This window comes from Monopterus albus, unplaced genomic scaffold (genome assembly GCF_001952655.1).
Source record: "Monopterus albus unplaced genomic scaffold, M_albus_1.0 scaffold108.1, whole genome shotgun sequence".
Classification (NCBI taxonomy): Eukaryota; Metazoa; Chordata; class Actinopteri; order Synbranchiformes; family Synbranchidae; genus Monopterus; species Monopterus albus.
Window position 1 is genome coordinate 386,579 of NW_018127988.1, and position 10,184 is coordinate 396,762.

Below are 10,184 nucleotides of genomic sequence, written 5' to 3' on the forward strand. Positions count from 1 at the left end.
GTCAGTGGATCTGACAGTCACAGTAACGGTGCACCTGACTGTGCTGTCAGTTTCTATTTCGATCTGTTCCTTTACAGACATTAGCGTGGTGACTGATTACAATACTCTGCTTTCTGTACACAACGGTAAAATACCAATGACCGACAACTCCTCTACCTTGTGTCCTGTTTGCCCTCCACAAAAAAAGCAATACACATAAAAAACATAAACATACATACAAATGAACAATAAATAAATATCAGTGAAAAAAATACACTGTTGAATCATTTTCTTGCTCTGTGTCACAGATCTATATGATTGATAAAATAACTGCTGTGACTTTAAGAAAATAAGGAAAACACCCAATATTCTCATCTCTGCACAACAATCCCAAATCTGCAACACAAAACAAAACAAAAATAAAACCCATCACAAGTGCAACATCAGTCACGACAGTCTCAGCATTAGAAAAACAACAACAACAACAACAACCCTCTGGTAATTGACCAATCAGCTCACTGCTACAGCATCAGACAAACCAGAAAGAATTCAAAATAATAATAATAATCATAAAATAAAACAGCATAAAAAATTTAATTCAAAAGTAGTGGGCAGGGATGAAGAAGGGGAGAAAAACAGCACACAATTTATGACCCAAACTGGGATAACAAGAAATAAACTGATCATGATATCTGATCAAAGGAAAACAATATATAATAATAACAACAACAATAATAAAAAATACTATTAAACTTTCAGTTCAGAGGTTAGCTTTATGTGGCGGTTTACATAAGGTGGACATACACTACAGCGGCTCCACCTCACCAGTAAAAAAAACAAGACGTTCTCAGCGCGGTCTGTCTGGGATCACCCATTCATGTCTTTGTTCAATTTGGTGTCATCTTTGCCCTGAATAATAATAACAACAACAATAACCATAAAAACAGTAATCGTGGTAATTATAATAATAAAAAATAAACAAAAATAAAAAGCTAATAAGAAGAAGAATAATCACCATCAATAAAAACTTTTGGTAGACCAATAAACACACACTCGCACACACTCTCCGCTCGCTCATGCTAACTGAAAAGAAAGACACCCCGCACGTGACTGAGGGGAAACAGGACATCTGTCTATCAAACACAGTCTGCTAACAAACATACAGCTCCTCCTCCACGACCGCCGATGGGTCCAAAGTGAGAACGTGTATTGCAAAGTTGACAGAGTGTGTCCTAAGTACACAATAAATTCAACATTTTCACAAAAACAAAAATACAGAGTATATGTGTAAAAATCATAAATAAGGATAAAGTTTTGTGCATCCCCACCCCAACTGACCGTTGTCTTGGAAGAAAACAAAAATTAAAACAATGGCAGTTACAGCGGTGACAATAACATGCAGTTGATATACTTACAGCATTGATCTGTATCTCCCATAAACTACAATCCCCAGTCTAACCCGTGTCCCTCCCCAGTCCCAATACAATCCTTAAATATTTGTCAGCTCATTCAAAACACATCTCTCGCTCAGCTTTCTCTGCGAACGAGCTGAAGGCGGTGACGTTAGTCACACTGAGGTGGAGGGGGGTGGGTGGGCATGGTCTCCAAAAGAAAAAACAGACTGTGACTGGCTCCTGTTTATCCGAGTGTGTAGGCTACAGGAGGCTTTTCCCATCGAAGCAAGCTGACATGGTTTGAATGACTGCATAGTGAAAATGATATTTGGTTTACTTACAGATGGGGTTACGACACACACGCACACACACACGCTCAGTGCCAAGGCACAGCGCAGGTACATACTATGAACAGTTTTTATACACTGCTGGCCTCACACCTGGAGAGCTGATATACACATAGAGCCACTTACTGTCAGTAGCCAGCACTGCTGTGTAGAATGGGATAACTTTGTATATTTGGTTTGTGTGTGTGTGTGTGTGTGTGTGTGTGGGAGTGTGTGTGTGTGTGTGTGTGTGTGTGTGTGTGTGTAATCAGGTGTTTTGTTTCCACACACAACACAGGTGAAGCGTGGCACCGTCACCCAATCAGGCATCTGGATGGAAATGCACGCTGACAGCACAGACGAACGAGTGTGTGCTTGACAGTGGGAGACTGGGTCCAGCTTTGTGTTCAGACATAAGTTAGCTGTGACAGACACACAGGGTTAGTGAGGGCGGGCTGCACCGTCTCCTACAGAGACTGGGGTTGAAAGTGCACCAATGATACACCTCAGGCTGCGCTGGCAATGCAGCACAGCTGACGGGTGCTAAGCACCAGATCCAGGTTTATATACAACAGGGAGGCTGAGCAGTCAGGTCACGATCAGCCCTGTATCCCATCATTTGGAGAGTTGACAGGAGGTGACCTGTGGCTTCGGATCAGTTCTCGGTCACACTCTAGTCTCAGGATTAGAAACTGACAAAGGCTGAGCTAACAGAGTTGTGCCAGCTCACTGACAAAGGCTGAGCTAACAGAGTTGTGCCAGCTCACTGACAAAGGCTGAGCTAACAGAGTTGTGCCAGCTCACCGTCACATCTGCTCATGGGCCTGTGTCACGAAGCAACACGCGCTACCTGTGGGCTCAGTTCAGGTTTCCTGGTATCATGAAGCCAGATCATTTCTATTAGATCTGATCAAACCCTGTCAACAGCATACTGACCAGTCACTGGAGAACGCTAGGAAACTGGAGTCATCGTTCAGAATGGCTGTCTGACAGGGATGCAAGTACAGAGTTTACAGTAACTTAAACAATATTCTTAATAAGCAAGTAAAATGACAACTATGTCAAACAGTCGTTTGCACAACCATGTGTCTGCTTTGGGTTCCACACAGAGGCTATACACTGCAAAGCGAATGAATGACCATTATACAGTAGCTACAAACTAAAAATGCTAACTTTTACACTCAAAACCCACTGCATCTAAAGGGGCACCCCACCATTTTTAGGCAAGGTTCAACTGTTCCCCCCCCCATCACAAGGACTGGTCCTCAGTCTGTCCGCGGTTTGTTGAGGCTACAGCTGATAAGTCTGTGATTAAGAACGGCATCTAGCTGGATAAGCACGAGAGTTAACTGAGGCAGGTGTGTTACTGGTTCTCCAGGACTGATGATGTTCAGTGGCTCAGTGAAGCCAGGGAGCCCACAGCTGGACGTCCTCCCTCCCTGACACAGGCCCACAATGTCACTGAGCAGAGAGATGAGCCAGCTGGCTGTACTGCTCGGCCGTTGCCGTGTGTTAGTGCACCAGTCTCCCCTGTTCGGTATATAACACACATGGCACTGCTATATGTATTACAGCACCCCACGACACACACGCCCATTGCCGTAGACTATACAGAGATTTCATATATATCATAGCTGAGAGTAATCAATTATAATGTCAATAACAATAACCATAACAATAACAACAATGCTCTTTTGTGTTTTTGTTGAGTTGCGGACACCTTTGGTGTGAACTGTCAAGGTTGTTAAGCTTGCAGGTGACCTGTGGACAAACAGAGGGATGGATGGACAGTGTGAAATACAGCCTCTGGACAGACAGACGTCTCCTCTGATCATATCTACACTGTACAGAGTTGTAGTGTGACCACGGTATATTAAGGAGTACCTGCTTCCATTACACATAGAGCTACGTTTGAGGTGTGTGTTTATAATGTGTGAGTTAGTACGTATTGTGAAGCCAACCTTCCCGCACTCTCTCTTCTAATCACCTCTCACTTTCTTGTGCCCTCTTCACACTTGCTCTTCTGTATTTGGTAACATTGCATTATTTCACTTATTTGGTTTAAAAGAAAAAAAGACTGTTTTTGTCCTTTGGGGAAAAGAAGTGGCAGCAGCGTCTAAAGCAATGAAAAGCAGCAGCAATAGCAATAAATAGCATAGTCTGAACAGAATATTAACACCATAAACACAACACTAACTCACTGATAGGTTGGTGAAACACCATGAAAGCTTTTTACAACCAGCACGTTTACTTCCTGTCATCCCAACTTCGTCTCTGACTTGTCTTTAACTTCCACTCACACTTTCTTAAAGCTCCATCTTTCTTCTCACCTAACTCTGTCCACTCCTCTCCTTTCTCTTTCGGTTCCACTCATCTTTTCAGCCGTCTTGACAACATCCCTGGGTCTCTCGCTCACTGACACTTAACAGTTCCCTCTCTCTTATCGTCACCACTCCTCAGTTCAATGGGTCTAGCGGTGATTTGGTTCGGTGTGTGACGGGGTGCAGAAGGTTTGAGTGTGCACATCTACCACGCTTTGGCTGTGTCCCTGCAACAGTGTGCCTCCGGTGTTAGGACAATCATAACAGACGAACCAGTCAGCCCCTGCGGACCTGCACACATTAAGTACACCTATCGATCACAGCTTCAAACATGTTAACCGGTGGCGCCTGGTGCTTCCGGCCTGACACACAGCTTTATCTCAACAATCCTCTAGGTCAGGGGTCTCAAAGTCATATCACCTGGGGGCCACAGGCCAAGTTCTCTCTCAGTGGGGCTGTATAAATATTGTTCAGATTTTCACTGTACACACTCTGGAGCTAAGTAACTTTCCTTCATTGTTCACCAGGTCCAAGACAGTGTTAAGTGGACTAGTGCTGCTTCAGATTGTATTCAAGGAGGAGAGTGGCTGTGTTCCTGCAGCTGAGACAGGAAACAGTCACAATGACTCCACAAAGAATAATTAATTGTCAAGGATCCTTGAAGCTGAAAAAGACATGTTGGTATCACATACGCTTTGCTAAATCTACCTACTCTTGGGCTCTGTAGGTAGGCATGATTACTTGATTGGTAATAAATTATTCTGCTTCATTTTTGATAAGCACTCAATGCCAGTATAAAGCAAACTGTTCTGTGGGTGTGATTTAACAGTGAACTTTAAACACCTTGTGAGCCTTGCGATGTTTTGGGCCCCCACACCAGCTGTTTGAGACCCCTTCTCTAGGCTCTAAAAAACAACAACAAAACATGCTATATCAAAATTTGTCTGGAACTTCATTAGGTGCAGGTCTAGACCTCCTGGTCTCCACCAACAGCAGCCCACATGGTGCCTTTGGTCTGGAAACACAGTGGAGCACTACAACGCACTAAACAGCAGAGGGCGACAGAGGTGGCCAAAGAGGAAGAGGTAGCCACATACAGTAAGGTAAAGAGAAGCCCCACAGGTAATAAGATCTACCCCTTTTATAATCTTTGTACAAGACTGTTTGTTTTTGGAACGGAGCTTCTTCAGCCCTCCGCTCTGTTCAAATGACTCCCTTCTTCTACTTTCTCTGTTTATCTCCACCAGATGTCTAGAAAGAGTCCATGATGCCCGTCATCTCCTCCTTTCTGTTCACAGTATCCCTCTGTATCTTCTAACGCTCTGGTTCAACCAAGTCTGAATCCACAACAACAAAACCATAAACACCTCCTTTTCTATAAAACTAGAACGCAACACTAATTTTTTTGTAATTCTTTTTTCTTGTGTTTTTCCAATTATGTAGCTGCTAAATACAACGATGGATATTCTAAACATATTTCTTAGCAGAGTTAATGACAATTCCTATCCTTACATGGTAAAAATGAAGCCAACAGATTCATTGTTCTTGTCTCGGTGTTAGAGTTGTAGTGTGATGGAGAATAAATGACTAGGAAGAAAATTCTCACATATAAAAACAACCAGTGACTGTGTCTTGATATTAACTAACACACACACACACACACACACACACACACCGGAATGCTTCCTCATACATGAACACACAGAGATACAGCCTGAGAATGTGTGATAATAGAAACACCTGAAGAATCATAATTGCACTGGACGTTGTTGCGTCCTCCATAACGTTTATGTACAAGAGCGACTCGTGTTTGCTAATGTAGCAGATGCTTTGTTCCAGTGTGTAGTGACTACTCTGTTGACCGATCCAACGGCTTGGATCAATGCTGGAGACAGACATGACGATGAAAAACTAACGAAAAGTGGTGGAAAATCTACAAACACATACAAGATCCGCACAGTTTGTACTGAAGTGCGTGTGACGTGGTATGATAGTGTGACAGGATGGAACAGTGTAAACAAAAGAGGCTAACTACAGTGTGCACCTTTTTCTGTGCCCTCCTCTCTGTGTCTGCCTGTCCAGAGTCAACACACTGATAAACAGAACCACCTGTCATCCATCCATAAGTCCATCTCTCCATCCCTCACTCCATCTGTCCATCCAGAGTTCTCCATCAAGCCTCCACCTCTTCTTCAGGCTCTCCAGGTTCTCCAGTGGAGAGATAGACAGGTGGGTTGGCTCTAACGCTAGACTTAGTTGCTGACGCTGGGCTAGACTAAGCTTGGGAAAGCTAAAGCTAGGCTAGGCTAGCGTGAGGCTAAGCTAACGTCAGCCTGGGCTAAGCTAGGCTACCTACTGAAGAGTGAGTGGAGCTGGTGCTGATGGCTGTAACACTGGCTGCTGCGAGGCGACTCCGTACGATCCATAACCGTCTGAAACCAACCGGCCACGTCCACCTCCAGCACCTCGTAACGCCGGATGAAACTATGCTCCTGGACGAGACAGACAGAGAGGGTTTAGTTTACGTACCTTTGAACATCGACTGTTTCTGGAAATTGCTCATTAAGACTGGGGACTTACCAACAGTTGGTGATATTTTGGCCTTTTTCTGTGATCCTTTGTGAGGCTGTGGAAAGACGTGCACATCAAGTAAGGCTGCAATGAATGAATTTTAAAATAATCAGCTTTAGAGTGAGACTTGAACTCACCAGTCTTTGACAAAGGACTGGAAGTCAAGGGAGAAGCCCATGCTGAGAGGCAGCAGGGGAGGATCTTCCTGCAGCACTTTGGTCAACTCAAAGTCTGTCGTGCAGTTCTGGTAGGGAAACTGTCCCGTGGCCAGCTCCACCTACAGCACACAAGGGCCCATTAACATCCACTGCCATCAACAACACACGTTTATCTTTACAGTGAAAAAACCAAAGACAAATGTATTTATTTTAGAATGGTCAACAAGTAAGCTCCGTCATTAGTTTGAGAAAACTATTTAACTCTCACTTTCACTTTTATGCTTAAACCTTTGTTTTCTCATTAATTATTGGAAACACGGTACTTTAGTTCCTAGTTTAAGGTCAATAATGAATTTTCACACTGGTGTTCTTATCAACTCCTGAGAAGCACCACTAAAAAAAAACTTTCCAAAATGCCACCAACAGATTCATTTCATACCTATAATATGCATCTACATTTTGTTTTTGATAATCAAATAATGGTAAAAAGAAGTAATTCTGATGTATTTTTTAAAAGAAAAAAATAGCAAACAGTTACTGGTTCACAAAAACAACAACAAAAAAAATCCTCAAGTTGTGTAAAATCTTGTAGCACCACAGGCTAACGCTTGTTTTATATATGGATATAAATTGGTATCTGTTTTACCAGAGAGATGCCGAGGCTCCACACGTCTGCTCGGATGTCATAGTCAGGTTTGGTGGGATCTGGAGGGTCTATTCTTTCGGGCTGCAGGGACACACAAACAGGCACCACTGTTTAGTAAACCATATGTAAATCGGAATTTAAGATGGCGCCTGTGTTTATTCACATTTTTTGTATCGAATGAATATATATATATATACACATTTGTAAGGCTACAAATACAAACATTTTATTATGTTTCCAGATGACTGACTAGTAACTGTGTGTGAGCCTGCAGTAGTTAGTGCCTACAGTGTGTGTCTGTGGGTTTCCACTCACCGCCATGTAGGCAGCGCAGCCAGCACTGCGGGTCTTGGCCTTTGAGTCGACGAGGCGCCCGCTGATGCCAAAGTCGCACAGTTTGATCTGACCTTTATCGTCCAGGAGGATGTTGGAGGGCTTGACATCCCGGTGGATGACACCGTGTTTCTCTTTTAGGTACAGCAACGCTTTCACTATCTGGAGCAGGAACAAACACAAACAGTCAGACTATAAGAACATATCATTCAAGTGAGCAGGATTAAACTCTCCTGTCTGTGGGCTTCTTCCACTTACTGCCACTGTCATCTTTCCTAGGATTCGCTCTGGAATGGGCCCCTGGATTCTCTTCTTCAGCTTCTCAGCACACGTTCCCATCAGCTCCATGGCAATGAATACATCTGTCTGTAGATACATACAAACAACACATCAGTTTTTGCCACTTTAGGAAAGGAGTTTACTGAAATATAAGTGTAAAAGCACTCGCATTTAGTGCAAATGTAAAATTCAACCTCACTCTGCAGTTTGAATGACTTTAGCTATGAAAGTACTCAGATGACTACTCATCTACTGTTTTACTGATATAAATACAGACAATGTATTTTGGGGGACACCCACGTTGGTAACAATAGCGCCGTAGCACTGAATGATGTAAGGGCAATCGTGACTCTTCAAGACCACATCGAGGTCCATCAGGATCCTCTTGTTCTCATCCTTGTTTCCTGTGCGGCGCATTTGCTGGTGACACACACACACACACACACACACACACAAACACAATAATATCAGACATTATTAGAAGATTCCTGACAGCGTGTATGAAACACACCCCACGCTCTGTGTGTGCACAGAAACAAACCATTAGCTAATCACAAAGCAAAGACTCCTCTGGTGAACTGACTGACTACCTAATTGTTAAACAGCATGGGCGGCTACAATTAAGTCATCTCTTAAATTGGAGGGTTGTTATGTTGGGGTACTACTGCCACTGTCACAATTAAAGCACAACAGATAATGAGAGAGTGGAACTAAGCTGGGTGAGCATCAGGCTCCTTTTGTATCCCAATTACACCAACTGCAGTTTGAGAGTTTACTTCACATCATATGGTCCCTGTAGGAAAGTTTTGTTTGAAATAGTTCTGCTCTTTTGGCAAGCATATCAGAAAAATAAGCCAACAAGTCATTACCAACCCACACACTTCTCATACTAAAGAGGGCAATTCAAGTGGTCCTGGCTACCTGTCAAAATCAATCCTGGTCTCTCTGTTACCAACTACCATCATAAAAAACCTTGTTTGTTGTGTATGTGAGGGGTTAGATCCTGTGTACACTGGCCTATGACAGCATACAACTGGTTGCATGAACATTCAATGTCTTACTTTGACAGCAATGACATGACTTGTCTTCTTGAACCGCACTTTGAGGACCTGTCCACAGGTGCCACTGCCGATCTCGCCCTCACTGATCAGGTCCGTCACCTCTGCTGGATACCGCTGCAGACAGACAAGATTTTCGATCGTGCTAGAGACATTTTTACTGGTTAAAGTGAAAGCTGAACATTGCAGACAGAGACGAGCTCTGACTTTCTGTATCAGAAAGCAGCAGTAACCCCCTCTGGGCCATTTAGTAGCAAATGTTTTGATATGTAATTAAGCGGCTCCCCCACAGACCATGCCCGAGAATACCAGCACACAGTGGGTAGAGGCATCATTTCTCTACTTCATTAAAATTCATTCAGTGGTGATTGAGATGCTGTGAGTGACATCTCATTGAGTGCATGATGTAGCAACCCCTCTGGGCTAATGAGAGGAAGTAAAGTGTAATCTGAAGCACAGCGATGAGTCATCATTTTCTCAAGCATAAAAACCTGACTGGCTCTGACTACAACACTGGAGCTGAAGGCTGGACGAGGGACAGAACAAACAGAATGAGGCATATAATGTAGTCAGTCTCCTCGGTTTTATTCTTGGTCAACAAAAACAACACACATCTCGGTGGTTGTTGATGGTCTTCATCATCATCATCATCATCATCATCCTTTATTAGCAGACTCAAGGTCCATACAAAAAAGAAAAAAAAGAAAAAAAAGAAAGGATATAAAAGAAGAAAAAAAATAAAAATCATAGAAGACATTTATACCAATGTTTCCACAGAGAGGATTGGTAACGTACTACACTAAAACCAGGATTAGCCAGCATCATTATAAGACTATTCTCAGAGTTATTCACACGACAGATAAATCTGTACTTCAGGTTTCTCATTAATGCCTGAAAGGTACTAACATGGACCTGTGAACACAACAGACTGGCGCTGGTGGACCTAGGCTTCTTAAGCAGAATCCTCAAGGCATCATTATAAGCAACTTTAAGTTTCTGTAAAGTAGCTACCTTATATTTACACCACAATGGGGCAGTATACAACGGTGTACAGTATGTTCTGAACAGATGAACTTTAACATTAGCAGAACACATGTGAAATTTCCTAACCAACATATT

The 10,184-nt window shown here is 43.0% G+C and overlaps 1 protein-coding gene across 2 annotated transcripts in view; it reads right to left on the reverse strand.

The window, feature by feature from the left end:
- Nucleotides 1-253: 253 nt before the first annotated feature.
- Nucleotides 254-10,184, reverse strand: part of map2k7 (mitogen-activated protein kinase kinase 7) — a 19,616-nt gene continuing 9,685 nt past the window's right edge. For both annotated transcript variants that reach the window (XM_020610973.1, XM_020610972.1), the window contains 9 exons: nucleotides 9,069-9,182; nucleotides 8,308-8,427; nucleotides 7,987-8,094; nucleotides 7,711-7,890; nucleotides 7,396-7,476; nucleotides 6,729-6,868; nucleotides 6,601-6,646; nucleotides 6,377-6,512; nucleotides 254-888 (listed from right to left, as the gene is read on the reverse strand). In XM_020610973.1, coding sequence (XP_020466629.1) covers nucleotides 878-888; nucleotides 6,377-6,512; nucleotides 6,601-6,646; nucleotides 6,729-6,868; nucleotides 7,396-7,476; nucleotides 7,711-7,890; nucleotides 7,987-8,094; nucleotides 8,308-8,427; nucleotides 9,069-9,182 — 936 coding nt within the window. In that variant the 3' untranslated portion in view covers nucleotides 254-877. The remainder of the gene's footprint in view (nucleotides 889-6,376; nucleotides 6,513-6,600; nucleotides 6,647-6,728; nucleotides 6,869-7,395; nucleotides 7,477-7,710; nucleotides 7,891-7,986; nucleotides 8,095-8,307; nucleotides 8,428-9,068; nucleotides 9,183-10,184) is intronic.